At 43.9% G+C, this 27,361-nt stretch overlaps 1 protein-coding gene across 2 annotated transcripts in view; it reads left to right on the top strand.

Moving 5' to 3' along the window:
• The window catches only part of PIEZO2 (piezo type mechanosensitive ion channel component 2), a 243,321-nt gene that overhangs the window by 104,812 nt on the left and 111,148 nt on the right, over nt 1-27,361 (top strand). For both annotated transcript variants that reach the window (XM_061130738.1, XM_061130739.1), the window contains exons 4-5: nt 7,668-7,710; nt 27,063-27,225. In XM_061130738.1, coding sequence (XP_060986721.1) covers nt 7,668-7,710; nt 27,063-27,225 — 206 coding nt within the window. The remainder of the gene's footprint in view (nt 1-7,667; nt 7,711-27,062; nt 27,226-27,361) is intronic.

The raw sequence follows: 27,361 nt of genomic DNA, 5'->3' as shown, positions 1-27,361 counted from the left end.
GCTTCCTAAGTTGCTCAGTCATGTCCGACTCTTTGCGACCCCATGGACTGTAGCCCACCAGGCTTCTCTGTCCGTGGGATTCTCCAGGCAAGAATACTGTAGGTTGCCATGCCCTTCTCCAGGGGATCTTCCCAACCCAGGGATCGAACCCGTGTCTCTTACGTCTCCTGCATTGATTCTTTACAGCTAGCACCACCTGGGAAGCCCTCAAAGGTTTCACAGCTCTTTCCAAATCTTTCTGCACTTTGAGCCACAACCGGGAAGCGATGTTCTGGCCTGTGAAGTGAGACAGCTCCTAGGACTTTGGCCCCGGATCTCTTCAGGTCGCTAAGAATCACCAGGATCTCTCGGCTCTTGTCAAGCCAGCTCCGTGGACCAGGATGTAACCGAGTTCAGATCGGGGGTTGTGCTGGCTGAACCACCTGCTCCGTGTTCATCACATTTTTTTCATTCGAAACACCTCCTTTTCATTGTTTGAAAGTGAAGTGGAAGTGTTAGTTGCTCAGTCGTGTCTGACTCTTTATGACCCCATGGACTGTAGCCGCTAGGCTCCTCTGTCCATGGGATTCTCCAGGCAAGAATATTGGAGTGGGTTGCCATTTCCTTCTCCACGGGAATCTTCCTGACCCAGGGATCAAACCCGGGTCTCCTGCATTTCAGGCAGATTCTTTACTGTCTGAGCCACCAGGGAAGCTCTTTCATTGTTTATTTATAGTGTTGTAAGGATACGGGATTGAAAATCTAAAACTCTGGCTCCTCCTGTGAAGGGGAGTGAGGATCACATGTGAGGCAGAGGACTGGGGATCCAGGGACCCGGTGGGTGTGTGTACCTCATCCCTGAGACCTCAAGACAGCAACAGTGCACATGCCCTGCCAGCAGCCCAAGCCTGCTTCTCTTCCCCTCTGGAGCAGTCTGTGGCCACGCTCAGGACTTCTCTTTGTCAGCCTGCACCCCCAAGCAGAGCTCTTCACCCTCTGCTTCGTAGACTTTCCATTTCCCGTCCAAACCCTCCTCTGCCTGTCTGTCGAAGGAAACACTGGTGTTTGTTTCAAAGCCCAAGGCCTGGGCGGGTGGCAGGGGTATCCTGTCTCCTTTCCTAGCCATCTGCCTGGGGCCCCACTTCCTCCCCTGGGAAGTCACTTCCAAGGAACTGCGTTAGGGACCCTGCCTCTGCAGGAGGGGAGGGCATGGTAATCAAGGAGGGGCTCCTGAAGGTCTGAATCCCCCAGACTATATACATTACCCATGTCTGAGTTCTTTGGGTTGCCCACCCTCCTCATAAATGTTTTATTCCCCTAGAAATGCAGTTTTTATGTCTCACTTTGACCAAAAGCAGAGAGGACACAATAAAGTGAAGGAGCCCACCTGCTAGAGTTATCAGCGCCCAGACAAGTTTCTGTCTGCCATGAACAGTGTGCATCTGGATTCCTGGAAGAGCACAGAGAGGGGGCTTCTGTTGTGAGTCCAAGAATGCTTCAGCCTTCACATCAGGTGCCACCAGACACTGCGTGTTTGAAAGTACAGTATGGAGAAACTTTTTAAAAGGCGGGTACTTGCTGCATCTTTAAAAGCTGACTGATGGCTTTTCAGCTGCTTCACATTTCAAGCTCAGGGATTGTGCTCTGTGCCAAGAGATTAGTCAGACATTCTTATATGTGCCTGTAATGTCAGCAATATTTATCAGTAAGAAGCATGATTCTGGAGAAGATGCTTGGCTATCCCAGGACCGTTACATCAGCCTCTCTGTGAGCCTGCGGGGAGAGAGAGGACTCCTCCACCCCCCGTACCCTCAACCCATCTGAGGCCTGGAAACTCCACATGAGTCTCCTCATCTGAACAAACTTAGGGTTCTGGGTGGAGAACAGGGCTCTCCATGGATGTCTCTGGGAGCCAGGAACTTGCACTTCAAAAGAGTCTGTCTAAAGAAGTACATGCATGGCTAAATGGTTTCAGTCGTGTCCAACTCTGTGCAACCTTAGGGACCGTAGCTCGCCAGGCTCCTCTGTCCGTGGGATTCTCCAGGCAAGAATACTGGAATGGGTTACCATTTCCTTCTCCAGGGTATCTTCCCCACCCAGGGATCTATCTTGCGTCTCTGTCTACTGCATTGGCAGGTGAGTTCTTGACCACTAGCGCCATCTGGGAAGCCCAAAAGCAGAAAAGAAAAGAAGATGCTGACTTCTGAGAGTGTTAAAGGGTGGATCAGATAACAATACTGGGAAGCGGAAGTGAGGCTGGATGGGGTTGCCCAGATGAGACACCTGGAAGCATGCAGCCTCACCTGCGTGTGACCCTGGACTGTGCAGGCCTGAGACCCCGTCCCTGAGGCTGCACAGTGAACTCAGCAAAAGAAAGTTCACAAAAGAAAATACTAACATTGTGTACAAACCTAAGAATGTTTGTTTAATTCATTCTTATTTCTGAAAATATAAATTCAAAGAAAATGTCTTATAAGAGATAAAAAGATCCATAAAACAATTCAGTCAAGTATATATATTTGAATAAAATTTGAGGGTAAAAATTTTTATAACATTAACCAAAACTTTACATATGACACGTCACAGTGCAATAGGTCTACTTTGAGAAATTTATCTTAAATAACCGAATAAATGTTCAAAGATACATGTAAGAGGTGTTCAAAACATTGTTATATGTAATAGCAAAAATGTAGGTATAATTCATACAGCACCAGAAATTGATAAGGAATTTACAGTTTATTAAATTATGTAACACTATGTACTTTAAATTGATCATGGGCCCATATTTATTGACATGGAAAGAGTTACATTATTATTATGTGACTAAAGCAGTGTCATATAGATACTAAAGGTCAGAGCAGGGAGTAATGTACATTAAAAAACAAGAGTATTAGGTAGAGGAAAAAATGATGCTTTAAAAACTATACCTTATACAGGTATAAAGTGTTAATTAAGGAGTGGTAAAGAATTTTTTCCTTATCCTTATCTTTTACAGTTACTTTTAATCCCCTAATGATAAATATCTTCTGGAATTAGGACTCAGAAAATTTTGCAGACCTCTTCATTTCACCCAAAAAGCTGAAGTTGCTCCTTGTCTGGGAAAAGAGCGTTGCGTGTGTATACACCACCTATCAGAGCATCCATTTCCGTGGTTTGATGGAGCTCAGGCACAATTCAACACAAGAACCTCTTCACACTTGCAGAGTAAAATGTCATTCCTAAGCAACTGAGAAGATTCTATTTTCCTCTTAGAATTTCACATCCTATCCAGCGTTCAATGTGTAGTAGAATCTTGACTCTTTGATTGGATAGGAAAAACTTTTCCTTTAAAGAGTTAAAAATAATGTCAATGAAGAAAACTCACAAGTGATATAATTTCCTGGTATTTGAGTGTTTTGTCACCAATTTCTGTGCCAGGTCCCATGTTCAGCTGTCTGGCAGTTCTTATGATATATGAAAATGCTTCCATTTTTATAGGAATATGCTGGCAAAAAAATCTACCACTTCCATGAATTATTAGTCCTTTTCTGCTAATTATTTTGAAAAAAGCAGAGGTGCAGGTCCAAGTTCAAGCGGCTGTTAACGTCTGGGACATACTTGGTATAGGACTATTCAATTAGGAGAAAATCTGTGCCTTGTTTGACCACCAGTTTTCTAATTGCATTTTGAAACTTATAGGAAAAACCAAGTTACATTTTTTGTGTTAGAAATTGAGCAAGAAGTTGATTTTAAATGATTGATAAAAGTAATCAGTGAGGAAACAAAGTGAGTAACTAACCTACAACATAAAGATAGAAATTTTTACAGTTTTGAATAACGTTTATGAAAAAATGCAATGACAAACTGGATGGGAGCTGTGGAAAACCCTCTAGTGTTGTAAAGACCCCAGGGTAATTTGTTTAAAAAAAAAAAAATACAAACCAGAGGCAGGGCTGGGAGAACTCAGCTGTCTGGTTTCAAGTAGCAGGCAAAGTCCTTCTGTTTTAAACCACTGCTGCAGAAAAATCAGACAAAATAAAGAACAAGCAGCTCTACTCCACGTGTCTGGGGTACGAGTCTCAATGTGTTTGTGTGGATTGAACTCCTGCGGGACGTGCTGCATGTCTAACAAAATTCTCGCAGGAGTAGCTCACTAGTCCCGCTGATGGAGGAGGGCTGGATGCTGCAGAACCCCTGCTGTAGACACTTCATGCTTCTCAAGTTAATAATCAGACACACAAAACTTTATGGAGCTAAAAATAAAACATTTGGAATCTCATAGTATAGCCAGATTGTGGCAAGAGAAAAATGATAGGAAGGACAAAAAGAAGAGGAAAAGGAAGAAGGACGGGGAGACGAGGGCAGGACCCCATGCAGGATAGAGCAGTGAGGGAGGGAGTTAAATACAGTGCTGGATCTGGGGTCTGCCCCCCTCAGCTTATCACCTGAAAGCAGGGAATTAATAGTAGTACTGACCTCATGGATTAAATGAACTAATATATATGAAGTCGGCACCTAATGGGGTGTGAGTGTAACCTGTTGGGTTTTTAAAAATCGAGTTAGAGTTGATTTACAATGTTGTGTTAGTTTCAAGTACACAGGAAAGTGATTCAGTTATAGGTATACATACAGATGCTCTTTCAGATTCTTTTCTCTTACAGGTTATTACAGAATATTGAGCAGAGTTCCCTGTGCTATATAGCAGGTCCTTGTTGGTTATCTATTCTATATACAGTAGTGTGTATATGTTCATCCCAAACTCCTAATTTATCCCTCCCCCCTCACCTTTCCCCTTTGGTAACCAGTTTTTACAAGTGAAGAACTACAATGCATTATTTCTAACTACTTCATCTAAAATTGGATCGGAACACCCCTCTTGTGAACTGTATCCATATCTCTGCTGTATTTTCCTTTCCTGTTGTTTTTGCTGTCCTTTGCTTTCACCTGAAGATGGTAACGTGTTCTAGACTGCTCCATATTATAAATCTCATTTTTAAAAGTGTTGAATCAAGGCAGTCTGCCAGCAACTTTGTTTTCCCTACTTTTCTTTCCGTGTTGGACTTTTCTGGCATAGGAGAATAATATTACTTTACCATGTAAAACATGGGGAATGGCTTTAAAAGAATTCCCCAGCAACTGAATAATGGGCTGTCAAAAATATGCTTGGTGCCAAAGGATCTGGACACGTCTGTTCCATTTATTGTGTGTTTCTCGTTCCCTTGTGACTAAGTGCTCACAAAAGACACAAAAGCCCAAACCTCTGGAGTATGTGGTATTTGAGGGAAGAAACCATATTTTCATATATTCAGTCCCATACCTAACATATTAAGGTGCTTAGTAGGGGATCACCAGCAGACAGTGATGAGCATCTATGGTATGTAGGATGCTTAAATTACTAATTAAGTTGACTTCTAGTGATGAAGAAAAGTGTGTTCCCCCATCTCCACTGTGCTTGGTTGAGTGGGTTAATGTTTATTTTAAGGAGCACTAGAAGTCTTGCCCCCGAAACTTTTACCTTATTCTACCCTTTTTGAATAAGTTTATTTTTCTCAGAAATATGAAACTGATTTCTTACTTAAATTTCCATGTTTTAAAAGCCTGATAGTACAACAGAGCAAAGTCACTTATTTTTATTTTACTTTGATAATAAATTGAGTTTATTTTTAAAAAATCAATATAGGAATGCACTGAGAATATCTAGGGGGAGAAAATGGAAATGTGGAAAAATTTAAAAGGTGGCTTGTTTCTCAATGAAAGCAAGGGAAGTCAAGGAGAATAGCATTGCAACGCCTCCCCACCCCAGCTCCCACCACGACCCTCTCCACTGGATCCAGCGCAGACTGTCTGCTTCTCACTCGGTACAAGGTTCTTCATCTCTCCCACCTGAGTCTCGGCCAGGCTGTTGCCAGCTGCCCTGGAATTCAGCATGGTTTCTGATTCAGGTTATAATTTTTGACCAGCATCTTAATGGCTAGCATCTCAAGGGCAGGATAACTGTCGTCCAAGAATTCCTGAGCCGGGGAATCTCCACTGTCTAGCATGTGACTCACAGGACACATGACAATTCTTATGGGGCCCACTCCCCCAGGCCAGGGGCCGCAAGAAATTCCTGGACTGCTTAACGAAAATTCCATGGCTTTCCTCCTACTCAGCAAAGCCTGTTGGAATTCAGTTGGGCAAGAGTAACTTCATCTGAGGAGATAAATCTGAATCTGCTTTAAATTATGTGTGGATGCAGGTGTGTATGGTTCAGATACCAAATTTAGCCTTGCAGCATTTATAGCAGTTATTGAAAATGCTCCATCATAACGAAGTAGTATGAACTCAGGTCCCTTAGTGAGACCCCACATTCATGCCCACTTAGACTAGCTTGGAAACCATCCTGTCTAATGCCCGGGAGGCACTGAGTGGCCACCTGAGAATACAGTGCTGGGGGCAGAGTTCTCTAGAAGGAAACCTAAATGCCCTCCTTATTTATTTTGACTTGAGGAAAAGAAGCAGCGTAACTTCTTAGCTGCCTCTGGAGACCCAGTGCTGAACATACCACTTCCTATTTGCAGGACCAAATTGTATGGAAAGGTGGTAATTATCTTCTGTGATTATTAAAGCAACTAGTACATGACACAGCTCATGGATTTAGGTCTGGGGGGTGAGCAGAGGTGATAACTAGAACAGTTACTGAAGTCAAGTTATTGTTACCCCTGACACAACGCACTGGGAAGATGTGAAAGTGTGGCTGAGCAGAACCCTTGTTGTTCTTCAGCTGCTACTTTGTATCTGATTCTTTGTGACCCCATGGATTGTAGCACACCAGGCTTCCCTGTCCTTCACCACCTCCCAGAGTTTGCTCCAACTCATGTCTGTTGAGTCAGTGATGCCATCCAACCATCTCATCCTCTGTCATGCCCTTCTTCTCCTGCCCTTAATCTTTCCCAGCATCAGGATCTTTTCCAGTGAGTTGGCTCCTTGCATCAGGTGGCCAAAGTGTTGGAGCTTCAGCATTAGTCCTTCCAAAGAATATTCAGGGTTGATTTCCTTTAGCAGAACCCTGAACTCTTATAAATGCAGACTTCTTATTAACATGGTCTTTGATTAAAATGAGCATTTTTCCTTATATAAAGTACTCAGAAAATAGTCACACGTATAGTGTAAGGAAAAACATGGAAAAATAACAGAAAATCATGTTTATACCAACCTTTTCTTTTGGGGACTTGGATACCTTTCAGATCATGTCATTGGAAACAGCACTTTTGCATTCAGGAGACTTCTGATTAAAATGTTTAGCTTTAAAAATAAACATAAATCCTGTGCTTCCATGTTGAGGAGGTAAAGTCATGATGTCCAGTGAATTGGAACATCAGAGCATCCTCCAGCTTTCCAAATGCCACATGAAGTTAAAAGTTGAATTTTGGAGAGTACAGCTTATAATGTGCTACTATTTCATTATTTTTAACAGGAGAGTATTACTCATTTTTCTGCTCAAGACACATGTAGACTTGGAGAGGTTGAATAATGGGCAGCCCTGTCAGCAGTGAAAGGGGTGGGTGTTGTCCATGGCAGGGGGTGCTCACCCAGACTGGTCTCTGAGAGGGAAGACAGTCACCCCACTTACATGTATGAGTACAAGCAAATCTCTATCAGGCTGTGTAAATCTGGGCAGAACTGAGTCTTCGATGTGCATTGATTATGTCCCTTCCTCCCCATTGCAGGCTCAACCTGGGAGAAGACTTTCCGACAGATCGGCTTCGAAAGGTGAGCTGGGCTCGGTTACTCGTGACCCATTTTATTCCAGCAGTTCACTGATTATCCATTGGTGGTCTCACCACCACTACTTCAGTGACCGCGCCCTTGAGTAAGTCGTCATTTTTGAGCCTCGGTTTCCTTGTAAAGTAAACCTTTGATTTATACCATCCTTGCTTGCACACTGATTGAAATTGATGATTAAATGGGGCAATTTATGTGAAAATGCTTCTTCTACTGTGAAACAGTGTGAAAGATAAGTTGTAGAATTAGGGCATTGCAGGAAAGAGAGTTGACTCTCTTATTGCTTCCTGATGTCATATGTTATATTCAGTTCTATAGGTTTAGTACAGAGAAATTTATATTTATATTGATATCTTCCTGATTATTAAAATTATCTGATCTTATCTGCTCCAAGTGAAAGGCTGAGATCATGTCACTCTTAGCTAAAAGTATTTCTGCACCAGCATGTCCTGAAAAGAAAAAAAAAACTGACTCATGATAACATCAGAAAATGTGCAGGTAGGGTCAGTATAGCCCTAATGACACCATATGGACAATTTAACATCTCACAGTGAACTTGCAGCATCGGAACAGCTATTGAGACAGAAAAGCAATTAAATTTTTTTACTTTAAAGGTAGATTTTGACTAATTCTTTACAGCATAATAGCATTTTTGCATTCAAAAGGCTTCTTACTAAAATGTTTAGCTTAAAAAATAAATGTAAATCCTGTGCCTTGAGAAGGTAAATCCATGATGTCTAGTGATTGGAATGTCAATGGCCCTCTAGCTTTCCAAACACCACATGAAGTTAAGAGTTGAATTTTGGAGAGTACAGCTTACAATGTGCTATGATTTCATTACATTTAACAGGAGAGTATTACTCATTTTTCAAAATGTATCTTTATGTGTATCAATCAAGCTGATGGAGTGCTTAGAGCATATGAAAAGAGTAATAAAATACTTTAAAATGCATTATTTCTCCAGTAGTGAGGAAGAACAGATATTTCATCACCAGGCTGACTGTGATGGTACCATTTGTAATCGACTCAAAAGTCTGTTTATTTCTCTGCATGCTCGTCCAAGCCATCAGCACCGTCACTGTCGATCTCTCAGTGAGTTCTCATGCTTGGTCCTTGAGGTTATTGGATGATGTTGGTTTGGGGCGGGAAGATCTGGTGGACCAGCTTTCAGGCTGAAAATCACATGCAGCTTTGTGTGTGTGAGACCTTCCCCAAAGCATTGTTCTCTTGATTCTTCTTCTGTGTATCGACAAATGTCAAAGATAACCAAAGAAGCTGTTGTTGTTTTAGTCTCTAAGTCGTGTCTGACTCTTTGTGATCCCATGGACCGTAGCCTGCCAGACCCTTCTGTCCACGGGATTTCCCAGGAAAGAATGTTGGAGTGGGTAGCCATTCCCTTCTCCAGGGATCTTCCTGACCCAGGGATTGAACCCACGTCTTTTGCATTGGCAGGCGGGTACCGCTGGGCCACCAGGGAAGCCCGCTTGTTTGTTCACTCTATCCCTAAACCAAGGTTTATTGTAAACTTACAGCAGTCTTTCAAGACCCAAAGTCTTGTCAAAGGAGAGAGGATAGCAAATTGAACATCAGTTATTTGTCTCCTGGCTTCAGGAAGACATTGCTATACTTGCTTTGTCCATTTTTAGGGTTGGATGGGACTGAAATATTGTAAAGAGAACCTCAGATACTGTGTCATCACCCCTACCTAAGTCAATGTATGTCTGTGAAAAAATGGATGTTCTCTTGCAGAATCATGATGCCACACTGGTACCGAATACAAGTACCAGCCAGTTCTTAGCACCATCTAATACCAATCAGTGCCTACACTTCCTGATCATCTCAAAAGTGTTGTCTTACAGACACTGGTTGAATCAGCAGCCTCCTAAAGCCCACACTTACTATTAAATTTTTTTTCAGCTTTAAAAATTAAAAAAATTTTTTACTGAGTTATAATTAACATACAATATTACATTAGTTTCAGCTGTATAACATATTGATTTGATATTTTTATATGTCATGAAATGATCACCACTGTGTGACCAGTTACCACTGTCACCACCGATTCTGTTCTGTTGCCACATCTCCACCTCTGTATTGAGATTGTGTCCCCCGAGGCTTTCCCACCTTCGTTGGGTTTCTCTTCCTGTTACTAGCTTCTGAGGAAACCAGCTCCTCCGTCTTGCAGCACTGCTGTCTTGTCTGGAGTGTCTGTTTGTGGCTTTGTTTACCTTGTCAGTCTACCCTCTGATTCACATAAACTCAAATCGCTCCTCTTTGGCCATTGGGGACAGCTTCATGGTGACTTCTTGTCCTTTGTCGATGGCCTCCTGGTCTTTTCTCATTTCTGTCCTTCTAGCACAGCGGGAGTTACCAAGCCCATCCAGGATTCTGAACCTGGCATCCGCCATCTGTCCTGCGGGTGGACATTTAGGCCTTTTCCAGCCTTTGGCTCTTATAATGAACAACTTTGTGCATGCCTGTATTTTTGCCAGGTATTCTAGGGATAGATTCCTGAGTACAATCAAAGAGTAAATTTTTGTGGAATTTTGATGAACATTGCCAAGTTTCCCTAAAATTTTGGCAGCAGTTTTCGCAATGATTTCCCCAGAGCCTCACCAACAGAACGTGCTTTCACACTCGAGGTTTTTTGCCAGCCTGATGGGTGAGAAATGGTAGCTTGGTGTCCTTCTAATCTACATTAATCCTGAGTCATTTTTCCATACAGTGAAGTTCAGGCTGAGATTCTTTGCCATTTCCTGAGCAGAAGTCTAAGAGCAAGAGCTTCTTCAAAGATGGTTAAGGATTCATTGATCTGCAGCGTTCGGCAATTGAAACATTTTCTTTCTAGTTTGCATGACCTTAACCTTTTGCCTACTTGAATAATGATGTAATGACAACGATTGTCATGTACCAAGGACTGTGTCATATCATTTTCAGTCTGTACAGCAGCTCCACAGACCAGGGATTGGCAAACTTTTTCTAAAGAGGGAGAGGCCACATTTCAGGTTCCATAGGCCATACAGTTTCTGTGGTAGCAGAAGGCAATGAGCATGCTTTCTTCCAATAAAACTTTATTTAAAAAAAACAGGAAGCTGGCAGGACTGGCTGCTGGCCAGCCTTTGTGACCCCATCTCACAGGTAAAGAAACCTGAAGAAAACCAAGCAGCTACCCAGAGAGCTGTAGCCACACACATTGACCTGCGTTCAAGAGGTCTGCCTGGCTTTCTACATCCAGCCACACTGAATGCTTGAATTGTAGCTTTTTTTGGTTTTGTGTTGTTTATTTTTCCTATCCCTGTAGTTCATTGTCTTTAGTCTCAAGTCTTATCGGCTGTTCTCATTTTTATGAATATTTTGAAGAAAGTCAGGGAGTAAAATTTGCTTATCGTAATGCCTCTCTAAATGGGTATGCTTCTGAACAGATGTATACATTAAAATATTATTAAGGGATATATTGAGTGAAAGGCTGTATTTTTGAACTGTAGTCTAAGTTTGGTGAACATCCCTAGTTTTCTTTTTTTTTTTTATTGGTTGGAGGCTAATTACTTCACAGCATTTCAGTGGGTTTTGTCATACATTGATATGAATCAGCCATGGATTTACATGTATTCCCCATCCCGATCCCCGCTCCCACCTCCCTCTCCACCCGATTCCTCTGGGTCTTCCCAGTGCACCAGGCTGGAGCACTTGTCTCATGCATCCCACCTGGGCTGGTAGATGTTATCTTAAAACATCACCCTTTGTTTTCCCGTGTTGTCACATGTTTTCTCATGTAAGGGCAGGAATTGTCTCTGCCTTGCATCAAGTGTCTTGAAATACAGAATAGATATTGATAGATGGGGTTATTGTGCATTGACAGTTGCAAAGACCGTGTCATGCAGTGCTGTTAAACATGGCCTTGCTTGATTTCTTCTCAAGTTTAACACCATCTCTCTCTTCAAGGGAATTCCAATTATATCCTAAATGAAGCTGTCTGGCACTTTAGAGCCATTGTGAGAGATATTGATCATTTTAGTGCTGTGTCCTTTGAAGTTTGCCTGTCAGTCTGTTTGCTAACAGAGTATTTCAAAGTGGTCACATCTAAAAAAAAAAAAAAAGTGACTGAGTCAGCCAAACCTCAAAGCTTTCTCCAGGAAGAAGAAAGCCAAGTTGTCCTTTGCTGTACATTCTATGATGGGGAGCGAGGAGGGAACCTAGGGAGTGAGCCTGCCCTTTTAGTAATATTGCCATGAGATGCATCCTGATGGGCAAACTAAAAGATCAGCTAGAGGGAGACACGTGAGGACCTGATTCTGTGGCAGCAGCGTCCGGGAGCTTAGCAGATGTCTGTAAACTGTGTTTCGTTGGTTTCCCCCTTTCCTGCCTGTGGTTCCTTCAGGACAATGGCAGCTGCTGGTACCCAACAACCCCACCTCCTCCCAAACATCCCCAGCCCCACAGCCACCACCCTCAGGCTCCCTCCTCTGGCTTCCAACACCTCCTGTCACGAAGCCACCAAATGTGTTCATGATCTTGTGTGGACTTACTGTGTGTCATTCTAGACCCTTGCTGCTGAGATGTACGTCTTTTCATTTTACACCTGCTAGTGCCAGCCCAAGGGTTGTCCAGTGATAGGCATTTAATAAATGTTTCATAAACAAGCATTTTATGAGGGCACTAATCCCATTCACTGGGTCTCCACACTCATGACCTGATCACTTCCCAAAGACCCTCATATTTTAATACTGTCTCATTGAGGGGTTAGAATTTCAGTAGGTGAATTTTGAGAGAACGAAAACATTCAGTCCATAACACATACCACTAACTCCCATACAATTGAAAGAAAAGTTAGTTCTTATGTTTGAGACTTTTATATCCTATGATATCATATAATCCATTTCATTGGACTTTACTTATGCAGCTGATCAATTTTGCTGTTTTCTTTGATCGGCTGAAATACCTTGGTTATTCTTGAAATGGAAAGTAAAATCTATGATTAATGTATGCACACATGTGTGTGTGTCTGTGTGTGTGTTTCTGTGTGTATGTGTGTGCATAAGTATATATGTGTGTGTATTGTGTGTATGTGTATAATAAAAGTAGGTGATATCCATTTCTTAGGCTGTTGAGAGCTTTACCTAAGACTTTGACTTCCAACTTGGAAAGGAACTTTTCTTTTATTCAAGCACAATGACATCATTTAGTAAGTATTTAGTGAACAGATCTATTTTTCTTCTAGAAAAAGAAAGATGTAATCCTTCATCCTTTTTCCTTCAAAATATGTCTGGAAGGAAAGATTTTCTGATTTGTAATCTCCAACTTCACTAAGTCAGGTCCCTAGGACTTAATATAAACAGTCTCTGAATGAATGAGTGATAAAGATCAGGTCCTGTGGAGAATGGTGCATTCATGAACTGAAATCCCAAATTCCCAGGTGGTAAGCTTGGCACCTTGTTCTGTACAAAATGTGAGGTACCAAGCCAGAACGTTTTATATTTCATTAATGACATGAGCAAATGAACTGTGTAATAGATCTCTGAAAGCTTTTTCAAACCTTGGTGCAGACAGCACCGTGAATAATAGGAAGTTCACGCTGTTTGATACGGAGGTAAAATCTGGATGTTGAGTCTGTAGAATGGAATGTTTTGGGGAATCGTGCTAGCAGATACTCCCAAGCCTCGGTTCAGATTTCTCATTTGCTCTGCATCGTGAGGTCCTGAAATTAGCTCTTTTATAGCTGTAACTGCAGTGAAATGTCTTTCCCACAGCCCAGCCAGTTAAACACCTCAGCTCGTGACCAAGCATCATTGCTTGGATGAAGAGACAGTTTGTATGAGGCAGATTTCAGAGGAGCTCTGTGGGTTTTCCATCAGAATCCTTGGAAACCCATCACCCGCGATGAACAAAGTGGAAACCGTTCCTCCTGGCTCTTCTTTTTCCCCGACCTGTCTCTACACGCTCACAGCCACACAGACTTCTAAACATACACAAAATCTTGGAAGTAGCAAATGTGATACTGTCGCACACCTTCCAGAGTCTAGTGGTTTCATTCACACAGTGACATGTAAATAAGGATTCAGAGGACTAAGTGACTTCTTTATGCAGGACCAGGTTGCATTAAGTCTTTCTGCTTGTGAAGCCTGTGCCTCCTCTTCTCTAAGCTCTGCGGACCTCTGAAGGTCTTATCACACAGCAGGAGCAATCATGTCACCTCAGTTGATCACGTCCCTTGGCGCCAAGGGGGCTTGGGAAACTGTGGTTAGGCAGGACCCCACTTGTCCCAGGCCGATGTGTTAATCCCTTATCTCACCCTCCCCGGACCATCCTGTACCCACTGCCTCACCCACGACGGACTCCCTCCTGCCTCTGAGAGGCTCTGATGTCCAAGTCCCCCTTTCACACACTCCCTGTGGTCACTACTGAGGCTGATGCCCACTTCACTCTTCCTGGGGATGGAGAAGTGGCCTGGGGTCCTGTCATCCAGAGAGCAAGTGAAAACGCTGTTCAGTGAGCAAGCCAGCAGCCCAGGGATCGTAGTCACCAGGTGAGCACAGGTGGAGCAGCCTGGGGGACCCTCACGTGGCTGTCCTGACCCGCCTGCCCCACACAGAGGGAAGGCTGTCTCATCCGGTCCTTGCAGGAAGTGGGTAGGTTTGAAATGTCCTTTTTCTGCTCTGACTGGCGAGATACAGTGACTGAGGAATCCAGGCAGGTCACTGCTTCCATCCTGGAGTGAACGTGTTTCTGTGGACACATTGTTGTCTCCCGTTGGGACATTGATGGACGTACGCTGTGCTGCGGGGGCAGCGGGGCCCGGTCCTCGGGTATCTGAGTGCAGTGCTAGTTTTGCCCTGAGAGTGGTGGACTCCAGCACATTCCAGAAAGAGGAGCATAAGGTTCAAAAGAAGATGGCAGAGATGCTGTTCTGGTTGACTCTTCACTGGCGGTGGGGTGCCTGGGCTGAGGGGCTTAGTGGTCAGTGTCTGTCCCCTCACTGGCCCCCTGCACCCCTGGAGGGCTGTGTGTCCTTATCCACATGTTGCCTAAGTGACTTTTAGGGAAAAAAATAAAACCAAACAAAGCGAACTCCCTCTGTTGCCAAGCACGGGGTCTGAGGAAGTGCTGCCCCCGCCTTGGGGTCCCAGGGCTGTTTCCCACTCTGACTGCCTGAGGCAGGCCCCACATCCCCAGTCCCACTCAGGCCGGAGGCTGCCCATTGTGTGACCACAGTACCACCCAGCCCGGTTCCGTGGGGGCTCCGTAGTAGGATGGGGCTGCCCCCCCAGGTCCAGGTGCTCTCTGCCAGACAAGCTGGGGGAGCCCCAGGTTTCTGGATACACATTCTCTCTGGACAAACAATAGCTGGCTGAGGCCCCAGTAGGGGAGGAGGAACCAGGTGGGTGCCCCAAGGAGGGCCAGATTCAGCTCTCCTTCAGGCAATTTCCTGCCGGTAAGGAGGGGCCCGGATTGTGGAACCCACACACATGGGACAGTAACATGCTGTGTGCCGGAGGAAGCTCCAGGGCCCAGCACATAGCAGGCACTTCCCTGAAGGGCTCGTTCAGCTGCCCTGGGAGGATGAGAACCTCATTCCAGCCTAAACATGAGCCCTTATGGAAACATTCAGTGCAACTATAAAAATTTACCATAAAAAAAATGATGATTTCTCGTGTAAGTCAGGAGAGGGGCATTTATACATGCAGACCTGGGTGGCGGGGCGGGCATGGAAAGAGTGGAAAAGATGGGTAAGACACGCCCTATCCTGAACTGCTGACCCACTCTCAGTGGTCTCCCCAACACTCAAGGTCAACAGGGACAGCCTTGTGTTCATCAGCATCAGGGGCGGAGTGTTAGGGACCCAGTGTGGGCAGCTGGCTTCGTGGTGGTGGATTCTGGGGGTCAGTGTTTGCACAGGGAGGGTCCTGAGAGGGGACCCGAGGACTGTGAGTAGGAACTTCCTGAGCATCCTTGGGGCTCTTAATCTCCCCTATCTCCCGAGAACAGGACAGAAACATACACTGTTCACATTTGCAGGCATGCAAACCTCAGTGGCCACGGCTCACTCTAGGAGTGTTTATTTTATTTGCTTATTTATAAAAATAATGAATCTGTGTTTAGAAGAAAGTCTCCCAATAACCTAGCTCCAATCTCATAAATCAGTGATTTTGTAATAGGTCTTGAACTGTTAAAACATAATTTCCCAGAATTTCAAGCACAGGGATTTGCAGAAGAAACCATCTCCTCCGCACCCGCGTTGTTAATTTTATCCCTGCCGTAAATTGTTTGCGTGGGGAAGTCCCCTGGGAGAAGTGGCCAAGGAGCAGCTCCATGGAAATACCGAGGAGAGATATTCAGGGACCTTGGGGACCACCTTCCTTCCTGGATGTGGAGATGTCCTGGGACCCTCTCTGCCATTCAGTATGTTTTCAGCAGTTACATGTTTATAGATGCAGCTGGTTTATACAGGGCATTTGTATCAAGTGCTTATTAGATTTTCCTGCCATTTCTTTTTTTTAAAAAAAATTATATGTTTCTAATTGGAGGATAATTGCTTTACAATATTGTGATGGTTTCTGCCATATATCAACGAGAATCAGCCATCAATATACGTATGTCCCCTCCCTCCCACCTCCCACCCCATCCCACTCATCCAGAGTGTCTCAGAGCACTGGGGCGAGCTCCCTGCGCTATACAGCAGATTCCTATTGGCTGTCTGTTTTACATAAGGTAGTGTGTATATGTTTCAGTGCTACGCTGTTAATTTTTCCCCACCTTCTCCATCCCCCAGTGTGTCCATCCGTCTGTTCTCTCTGTCTGTGTCTCCACTGCTACCCTGTAGTTAGGTTCACCAGTACCATCTTTCTAGATTCCACATATATGCGCTGATACATGATATTTGTTTTTCTCTTTCTGACTTACTTCACTCTATAATAGGCTCTAAGTTCATCTACCTCATTAGAACTGACTCAAATTCATTCCTTTTTATGCCTGAGTAATATTCCACTGTGTACACGTACCAAAGCTTCTTTATCCATCGATTACATTGTCTCAGATTTGGGATTTCCTCCCAAGTTATCCTTGCCACTCACTCTGCATTTCTCCAGTTTCTCCCTCATCAGGTTTACTGGGAGTAACTTATAGCCTGGGAAATTCTCCCCTTTTTAGGTGTGTCATTCTATGACTTTGACAACCTGGGCAGCCATGTCATCACCTCCATTTCAAGATTTATAATATTTTTACCATTCTGGAAAGTCTCCTTCAGCCCCTTTGTCATCAATCCCTTTCCTCCCCCAGCCCCCAGCAATCACTGATCAGAGTTCTCTTTCTCTGGTTTCACCTTTTCCAGGTTGTCATGTGAATGAACTCATAGTTTGTGGCTTTCATATCTGGCTTCTTTCACTTAACATAATACTTCTTAGGTTCAACCATAGAAGTTGAAAGCATCCTTACTTTCATTGTAAATTGTATTCCATTGTATAGATCACTGCAAATTATGCAGGGAGCAGCTGGTAGGTGTTTGGCATGTTTTCAGACATTGGTGATTATGAATGAAGCTGCTCTAAACCTTTGCCTACAGATCTTTGTGTGGACAAATTTGTGTGATATGTCCCTTGATTATGTCCTCTGCCTTCAGCCTCTTTAGTTAGTGAGCCCTAAATTACTCAAAGTGCTTTCTGAACAAACCTTGAAAACTCAATCACATTTTAGCCGTACAGAGAAGTGTATGTAGAAAGATGCTTTGGCGATTCTATTCACAGTATGGGCCAAGACACTATAATTTTTGCTTCACAAATTTTTATTTTCATTTATTGGATTTACTGAGCATAGGGTGCATCTTTGGACAGGTAAAAATTCAGAGTTTTTTTTTTTTAATTTGTTTGATTAACATTTTATTCCTGAGCAATTTTGATTTGTTTCAGAGCTTAGTGTTTCTAATTTGTTATGATGTGCTTGAGGATGGATCTTCAACCTTCACCTGCAATCTCAAACTCCAGTATGCTCTGAACACTTGGTATTTTAGCTTGATTTCTCAGTGGCAAAAACCTGACCTGAACTGACCTGGGAGCCGGGGGGAGAGCACTGCATTGAGTATGAAGGGACGAGGTGTGTGTGCTGGGGAAGGGGGCACTGCCCACGAGCCTGCTGCCACAGTTACATCGTCTGGTGAGGCACCTTCCTGACATCTGGAAAAGTATGAACATTGCAAGACACTCGGCTCCAAGAGATTTGGAGGAAAGATCTGTTTTTTCTCCATCTGTCTTCGGCACAACTGCCCCCTAGCTGTTTGATGGAACCAAGCTGTGCTAGATAGTGAGTCTGAAGCTTTTTTTTTCACTGTGACTACACCTGTGCACTTTATGCCACGACCAAATACAATGCAAATACATCCAGTTTCCAAAGCAATAGCTCCTCTTTCTGCATGCAGTGTACTCCTCTCTTCCTTTGCTGCATTCGTGAAAAAGAAAATGCTGGCTGGTGCCGCTGCATTTATTTGATTACAAACTGGTTAGTCGTGGCTGCAGCTGAGAGAGCCATGAGCTGCAGGTGATGCTCAGCCAGGAGGGAGACTGGAGGTCCGTGCCCGCCTCGCTGTGCCCTGGCCTACGTGGATGACAGACGCTTATGTGTCGTGGCATTTGCGGGCTGTCATAGTGACACATGAGGCCTGCTTTACCACAGAAATGCGTGTGCAGGTTCGACTCAAAATCTTTGCAGTTCAGGTCAAGCAGAGGGAACCCTGAGACTGTGTCTTCCAGTCACCTGGAGTGAATCACCCAGCTCCAGAGAGAGTAGACTAGATTCTATCACCTCCTGTGTTTCAATCGTTCACGGGCCGTGCAAACCAATCAGAGGATCACCATGGGGTGGGCTGGTGGAGGGAGTGAGTGTGAGACAAAGGTTGTATTTCAGGCGCTGGACTGTGCACAACTGTTGACACTGCTGGGGAAATGAGGGGTCCTGGAAGAAAGAGGAGGTGAACCAGTCTGCACTGGTGCTGAAGTGGGGCCCCGATGAGACTCGGGGAGGGTCCCTGGTGCAGCCCTGTCCCTGTGCAGCTCCCCTGCTGTGGGACGGTGACCAAGCGTCAGTGCCTAGGCTCCAGAGGCCACCAGAAGACCAGGTACAACCATCTCAGTAGTTCATATTCATCTAAATAATGCTCATTTGCATTTTAATTGTTTTATTGGAATTCAATTGAATTTGACCTTCCTACCAACTCTGGGAACCAAAGGACTGGCTCCCAAAGGAGTGGCATGAATGGGGTTGTTCTTTTCCAGCTTCTGAAGGTAACAGCATTTGTATTTGTTCCTAAGTCTGCTTTTTCAGCCCTACCTGAAATTCCAACACTCTTCTTCTTTCAGCCATACCTGGAATTCCAACACTCTTCCTCTTTCCTGGCCCCTTCTCAATTTCCCTGCCTCTTTATTTTGAATTTTCTGAGTCAAAATGAAACCTGACAGTTGGGAAGACTCTGAGAAGTCGTTTTGTTGGTGATAAACTGAGACTTACAAAAGCAAAGTGGGTTGCCTGTGAACATCCACCCTAGCCTCACTGCTTCCCTGGACTTGGATGGGAGGATGGTAATTGAGTTTGACCAAATATAATCATGGCTGACACTGCAGCAGTTGGTCATTTTCTTTCCCAGGCAGGTAATCGACTTTGTATTTTCATGATACGTTCTATACGAGGAATTCTGAATAGTATGACACTTCTGATTTTTAAAAATAATATGAAATATTAAAAATACACTTTTGTGCATGCCAACCAGCTTTCAAAGTTAAGAACCTAGGTGCTGCAACACAGGTGACTGTCCAGAAACATGTTTGTTGCTTTCATGGAGTTCTTTATGGGTGAGTCCGTAAGTGATCAATATTCAGTATGCTTGCTGCTTCTTTTTTTTCCTCTCAATATTATGTTTGTGAGATGCTTCCATGTTTATTGGTGTAGATTCAGGTTGCATGTACATTTGTACTGACTTACTGATTCACAGTGTTTTATGGCTACGTTTTCTCTCCTCTTGATGGATAAGGAGTTTTTTTCCCCCAGTTTCCAGCTTCTTAGACTCCCTTCCAAGAGGAATAATCACCCTGCACAAATAGGATCGTGTGACTGTAACCAGGTTGGAGAGGAAGTGTCTGCCTGTTGAAGAGAAATGAGGTTTTAAGTTGTTTAGCTTGTGCTTTTCTATACGGAAAATGTAACTGAGCTGAGCCCGGAAAGTCACGCGATCTAGGATAACGTTTTATGGGGAAATGCATACATCAATCTCCTTAATTTATTAGAACAGGGCTTCTACGCATTACCTGGTCAGCCTGATTTCAAACACAGAATTTACTTGAAATAAAATTTGATTTGTTGGGCTTCCCTGGTGGTTCGGTGGATAAGAATCCGCTTGCCAATTCTGCCAATGGAGACGTGGTTTCAATCCCTGATCTGGGAAGATCCCACAGGCTGCAAAGCAGCTAAGCCTGTGCACCACAACTACTGAACCTGTGCTCTAGAGCCTGGGAGCCAAAACTACTGAAGCCCACTCACCCTAGAGCCTGTGCTCTTCAATAAGAGAAGCCACGGCAATGAGAAGCCCGGCCACCACAACTAGAGACTAGCCCCCGATCTCTGAAATTAGACAAAACCCATGCAGCAACAAAGACCCAGTGCAACCAAAAACAAATTAATTAATTACACTATTAAAACATTTTAATTGTTATTAAATGCTCTGAAATGAACACTGACAATTCATTTATAGAGCCTCCTGTAAATATTTATACTCTGTGCAGTCCCTGGACCATCTGACTTACTCCATGGACTTTAGCCAACATACATGAGAAGAAATCTCTCGCTCTGCCCCTCCAGCCAAGACCTCTCTCAGGCACAAACCCCACGTGGCTTCCAGGGTGACCTGTCATGTCCGTACCACACCTCACCCTCACCCTCACCATGGAAAGGCCACCTCCCAGCCCCACTTCCTGCGACCAGATCATGACTTTGTTTGTGGTCTCAGTTCCATGGTGATGGTGGAGAGTCCTTTGCTCCAAACCCTTCAGCCCTTCTGGTTGTGCAGATGCTTCACCAGAGTCCGAGTCCAGCAAGGAGGACCTGGCCACAACACCTCTTCCAAGGTTTATCTCTGTGTTTAAGACAAACTTTCATAACCAACACTCAGTGCTCAGGGAGAGGGCCTGGCACTCAATAGAGGCATAATAAATATTTTTGGAATAAATAAAAAATCTGACCAAATCAAGCCATTTCATGTTCATTGGATACAATTAATAGTTCTTGTTCTTGAAATGTTTTCTCTGGTGTATGCAAAAAGTGCATATATATTTTTAATGGTTTATAGTTTCCAATTGTGACCATGAACTCACATCCAAAGAACTGAGATGTTACTCATCAACCTCCGGTCCTCAGGCACTCCACAGACGCTAGTGACTGTCCCGCCCTTTGTACTTTATCTTCCCTAAACTGAATTACGGGGATCTTTGTGGCAGACACCTGATCTAATTCTTCAGCAGGACTTTGCACAAACTATTGTCATAGGAAAGAAAGAGTAAATATTTGGAGATAACATTAATTCTGCCAGCCTGTATTCAGAGCATACACTATACCACATGTACACACACACACACACACACACACACAAATATTGTGTGTATATATATATATATATATAGTCCTCTTGGATATCACTTACATAGGATATAAGTGAGCAACATAAAGTGTTAGGGGTCTAAAGGAAACAGATGGTGGGCTTTGCAGTGGAGATGAGGGAGGTAAGTCTTGACTGATGAGGATGACGTGGAAGTGTGTGTGAGGAGGGCTTTGTGGTCCCAGGGAGAAGACCATACTCTGACTCAGAGGGACAAACACTTGCCTGTCCTTAGATGTGCAGCCAGCATGGCTGGAATTTGAGGTCTGAGGAAGTCTTAGCAAGAGACAAGGCACACACGTCTGCAATACAGAGGCCTTGTAGGTGAGCTTGGGAATATGGACCTTTATCATCGCTGGTGCAGTGAGCAAGTCCAAACTGTGTTTCTAAAAGTTCAGCTCAGCCTGGTTGGAAGAGGGGACACCCCAAGGCAAAATGACAGTCATTCAGAAGAGGAGGTGGTGAAGGGAGACGTGTGGCAATATGGTCAGACACTGGGTAGAGACATCTCATAGGAAGATAGGTATCTGCAGATGGTCTTGGGGACCTGCTGGGACCGAATGAGCAGCTTTGTGAATTGTTGTGCACTATTGTAGTGTCTTTCAGTCTGTCCCAAGAACAGGTGGATACTTGGGAGAGGGGGTGGACACTTGGGAGATGGGGGGGACATCTGGGAGAGGGGATGAGGGAAAGAAATCAGGTGTTCCTGGCACTGTAGTTCAGTTCAGTTCAGTCGCTCAGTCGTGTCCGACTCTTTGCAACCCCATGAATCACAGCACGCCAGGCCTCCCTGTCCATCACCAACTCCCAGAGTTTACTCAAACTCATGCCCATCGAGTTGGTGATGCCATCCAGCCATCTCATCCTCTGTCGTCCCTTTCTCCTCCTGCCCCCAATCCCTCCCAGCATCAGGGTCTTTTCCAATGAGTCAACTCTTTGCATGAGGTGGCCAAATATTAGAGTTTCAGCTTCAGCATCAGTCTGTCCAGTGATCACCCAGGACTGATCTCCTTCAGGATGGACTGGTTGGATCTCCTTGCAGTCCAAGGGACTCTCAAGAGTCTTCTCCAACACCACAGTTCAAAAGCATCAATTTTTTGGCGCTCAGCTTTCTTCACAGTCCAACTCTCACATCCATACATGACCACTGAAAAAACCATACCCTTGACCAGATGAACCTTTGTTGGCAAAGTAATGTCTCTGCTTTTTAATATGCTATCTAGGTTGGTCATAACTTTCCTTCCAAGGAGTAAGTGTCTTTTAATTTCATGGCTGCAGTCACCATCCACAGTGATTTTGGAGCCCCCCAAAAATAGTCTGACACTATTTCCACTGTCTCCCCATCTATTTCCCATGAGGCGGTGGGACCAGATGCCATGATCTTAGTTTTCTGAATGTTAAGCTTTAAGCCAACTTTTTCACTCTCTTCTTTCACTTTCATCAAGAGGCTTTTCAGTTCCTCTTCACTCTCTGCCATAAAGGTGGTGTCATCTGCATATCTGAGGTTATTGATATTTCTCCCAGCAATCTTGACTCCAGCTTGTGCTTCTTCCAGCCCAGTGTTTCTCATGATGTACTCTGCATATAAGTTAAATAAGCAGGGTGACAATATACAGCCTTTATGTACTCCTTTTCCTATTTGGAACCAGTTTATTGTTCCATGCCCAGTTCTAACTGTTGCTTTCTGACCTGCATACAGGTTTCTCAAGAGGCAGGTCAGGTGGTCTGGTATTCCCATCTCTTAGAATTTTCCACAGTTTATTGTGATCCACACAGTCGAAGGCTTTGGCGTAGTCAATAAAGCAGAAATAGATGTTTTTCTGGAACTCTCTTGCTTTTTCGATGATCCAGCGGATATTGGCAATTTGATCTCTGGTTCCTCTGCCTTTTCTAAAACCAGCTTGAACATCTGGAAGTTCTTGGTTCACGTATTGCTGAAGCCTGGCTTGGAGAATTTTGAGCATTACTTTACTAGCATGTGAGATGAGAGCAATTGTGTGGTAGTCTGAGCATTCTTTGGGATTGCCTTTCTTAGGGATTGGAATGAAAACTCTGCATTTGAATGCAGAGTTCCAAAGAATAGCCAGGAGAGATAAGAAAGCCTTCCTCAGCGATCAATGCAAAGAAATAGAGGAAAACAACAGAATGGGAAAGACTGGAGATCTCTTCAAGAAAATTAGAGATATCAAGGGAACATTTCAGGCAAAGATGGGTTCGATAAAGGACAGAAATGATATGGACCTAACAGAAGCAGAAGATATTAAGAAGAGATGGCAAGAATACACAGAAGAACTGTACAAAAAAGATCTTCATGACTCAGTTAATCACGATGGTGGGACCACTCACCTAGAGCCAGACATCCTGGAATGTGAAGTCAAGTGGGCCCTAGAAAGCATCACTACGAACAAAACTAGTGGATGTGATGGAATTCCAGTTGAGCTATTTCAAATCCTGAAAGGTGATGCTGTGAAAGTGCTGCACTCAATATGCCAGCAAATTTGGAAAACTCAGCAGTGGTCACAGGACTGGAAAAGGTCAGTTTTCATTCCAATCCCTAAGAAAGGCACTGTAGTTATTAGGGGCTTATTCAAAACCAAATATATGAGGATTAGTTACATCTAAGTACAATATCCAAAGTATTCATTCATTGTGATCAAAAATCTAGACCAATGAAGAGACTCCAGCTCAGCATTTTCTAAAACCTGTGCCATGAGCAGTAGCTTGGCAGAATGTAATAGATATTAGATAAAACTTTAAGAAATGGTTTGTGCTTAGGTAAATTTGGGAAGCAGAGATTTGCTTGCAAGCTCAGTTGCTTTAGCTGTGTCCGACTCTTTTTCGACTATATGGACTGTAGTCCACCAGGCTCCTCTGTCCATGGGATTTTCCAGGCAAGAATACTGGAGTGGGTTGCCATACCCTTCACCAGGGGATCTTCCTGACCCTGGGATCGAACCTATGATTCCTGTGTCTCCTGCGTTGCGAGTGGGTTCTTTACCCGCGGAGCCACCTGGGAAGCCCAGAGCTTTACATTAACTCCAATTTATTGTTTTTCTACAGAACTTATCAAGTTCTTCACTATAATAATAACTGTTGTGATTGTCTAACTATTTTACCAGAGGCAGTTTTTTTTTCTTTTTTGGTCATGTTTTGCTTTAATTCACAGTATTTCTGAGGACTAGCACTCTGATGAATGTGCTTCAGTAGACTCTGGTCTAGACAGCGAAGACGGAGACTGTAGTGATAATATGGTCCCCATGGGAGGTGTCAAGTGGACTCTGACCTGGTCATTGTCCACGGCCCGCATTGTCGTCTTCTGGAGACTCCTGGAGCCCGTGGACTGGCAGATCTCTGAATGTGCTGCTATGTGAGCTCGGGCGACAGCAGCAGGTAACAGGTTGGCACCTCCGTGGCTGACAGATTCCACTCTGAGCTGGACCACAGCCCAGTCCTGGGAGCCACGTTCTGTCATGGCTGGGGCGTAATTGCTTTGCAGTTGGGGTTCATTTACTCTCTTCATGTTTGTGGGTGATCGAGTGTCTCCTTGGGGACCTAGGAGCACATAGCTGAGGCTGTTGACTTGAAGCCACTGTTTGCAAATTGAGAGCCATGTACAGAGTGCAGGTTGGGGTTGGGGGCAGGGGGGGCAGGCACAGCTGGCTCCTGGGTCCACTGCGCCGGGTGGGACTCTGGGTACGTTCCTCAGAGAACTCTCCCTCCAGTCGGCTTGGTTTGTGCTTCTCATAAAATGTCATGGTCAGTTCGTTTTCCGCAAAAGAGCTGCAGTAATTTATCCCCCAAATCCACTCAGGAGGGACTGCCGGCTCCCCCGACCTCAGCCCAACCCAGGAAACACCTCCCCGTCCAGCCTGGCCTTCATCTCCTCGCCTGTCTCCTTGATCTCCGAATTCTCATTCTGATGATATGAATCCTCCTTTGCTCTGTCTGATCATGTTAGGTGTACTTGCAAAGTAGGCAAAACCTCTACAGTTTTCTTATGATGAAATCAATCATCAGATTTCCTCATTATGGATTTGGATTATGAATTTTATAAGTAACTGTAAAGTCTGGATGAAGTTTTCACAGTATTATACGTTTGGATAAAGTTTTCTTATTTGATTTCTCTTACTCTTAGCCCAAATGCAAGAAATTTGCCTTTTTTTAAAATCTCTCACACGACCACATGTGTTTTATTTATGGAGGTAAAGGGATGCCTCATCACTTCCCTGTTTCTCTGTTCAGAGAAGATTAGAGTCGTGTATAAAACCTAGGCTTCTAATGGGGAGGTCCTTGTCCAGACTGTTTTTGTAAAAAGCCAGTCAGACTGGTCTGAGGAATTTTTCCTAGAAGATCCTGGATTAGGAGACTCTTCAGTTAATGAAGACTTGAGTTACATTCATTTTATGGTAACCAATAAATGGTAATATTCTAAAGGTGCAACAGTAGTGGACTAGTTAAGTAGCTACTATCTGACCGTGAGTGTGGTAAAGGTTTAAAAATCTTCAGGGAGTTGTGAAGATGTGAGTGATGTATTAAATGAACAAATTATTTTCAAAAACAATAAAGTATGAGGCTAGTTTTATTAACTCTAAGATTGCGTGTATAGTAGTTTCTTATAGTTTCCAAACTACTGAGTAGAGTTCCCTGTGCTATACAATAGGTCTTGTTTATCTCTTTTATATACAGTGCTGTGTATATGTTCATCCCAAATTCCTAATTTATCCCTCCCCCTCACCTTTCCCCTTTGGTAGCCAGAAGTTTGTTTTCTTTGTCTGTGAGTCTATTTCTGTTTTGTAAATAGTTCGTGTCATTTTTTTAGATTCCACATAGAAGCAATATCATATGATTTTTTTAATTCACTAAAATGTCAACATGGTTATTTCTAGGTGATAGAGGTCTTGCTATTGATTATGTTTTTACCCAAATACATCATATATTCAATGTAGATGACTATATATTTCATCACATAAAGTGTATTTGAAAAATATGTATCTTCACATGACATAACTTCATATATTCTGCTGCTTTTCCCTAAACAAGTTTTAGCTCTGATACACGTTGGGTCACTTTGATTTGAGTCCTGTGTGATAAAGAAGATGAACAGTGTAATCTCTTTGGGGCAGGGGGGAGCACAGGATGAGGGGAAGGTCCCAGGGAAACACAGCCACCAGGTCCTGCTGACATTGGGACCAAATCTTCTGAGCTCTCTGTTAATGACCTGCCTTTTTTTGGAACAAGATGGAAAACAAAATCAACTCAGCATTCAAAGTAATGAAGGGTCCCTGTTCAAGGATGGCTTTAATGTCTCCTCTGTTTTCCCTCTAAACTTGGATTTACTTCCAGGGCTGCTTGTGTACATCCAGTCTTTCACTGCTCCCACTGGATTACAAACACCTGTCTCTGTCCTGGACACGTGGCATATTTAATAACAGTTTAGTTCATCAGTACGTTTTAGGAGTGAGAGTCGGTTTCGGGTTCTTCATGCTATTTCTGAAACTCCCTGAAATCTTCCTGAGTCTTAGTAGATTGTGAAAGACTGGAGTCAGAGAAAAGCTTTCTGATACCTTCCAGGCAGAAACGGAGCATTCTTTGAATCTTAAGAAGATTCGAACATACTCTGTGATTCATACATACATACTCTGTGATGTATTCATGCATACCATTGCAACATCAAAACAACTGAATTTCCTCCTCCCTTTTGTTCCCTCCATAGCTTAAAGGGAGCCGACGCTGGCAATGGGATCCGAGTGTTTGTGCCTGATGTAGGCATGTTCATCGCCAGCCTGACCATCTGGCTGGTCTGTAGTAACATTGTTCAGAAGCCAGTGGCCGAAGAGGCCGCGCAGTGTAACCCGGAGTTTGAGAATGAAGAGTCGGTAAGTCTGAGTCTGGGCCTCTTCCTGCTTTGATTTCGGGGGCTTTGTAGGTTGTGACAGTGAACAGTGAGGAGTGCACAGTGCTTCATGCCCTGCTATGCTGGGTGGTTGCTTTGCACACCTCGTGTGGCCCTCA

The sequence above is a fragment of the Dama dama genome, chromosome 27 (assembly GCF_033118175.1).
Source record: "Dama dama isolate Ldn47 chromosome 27, ASM3311817v1, whole genome shotgun sequence".
Taxonomy (NCBI): domain Eukaryota; kingdom Metazoa; phylum Chordata; class Mammalia; order Artiodactyla; family Cervidae; genus Dama; species Dama dama.
Note: the sequence above shows the minus strand (reverse complement) of the source record. Positions and strands in the feature narration are given on the sequence as shown.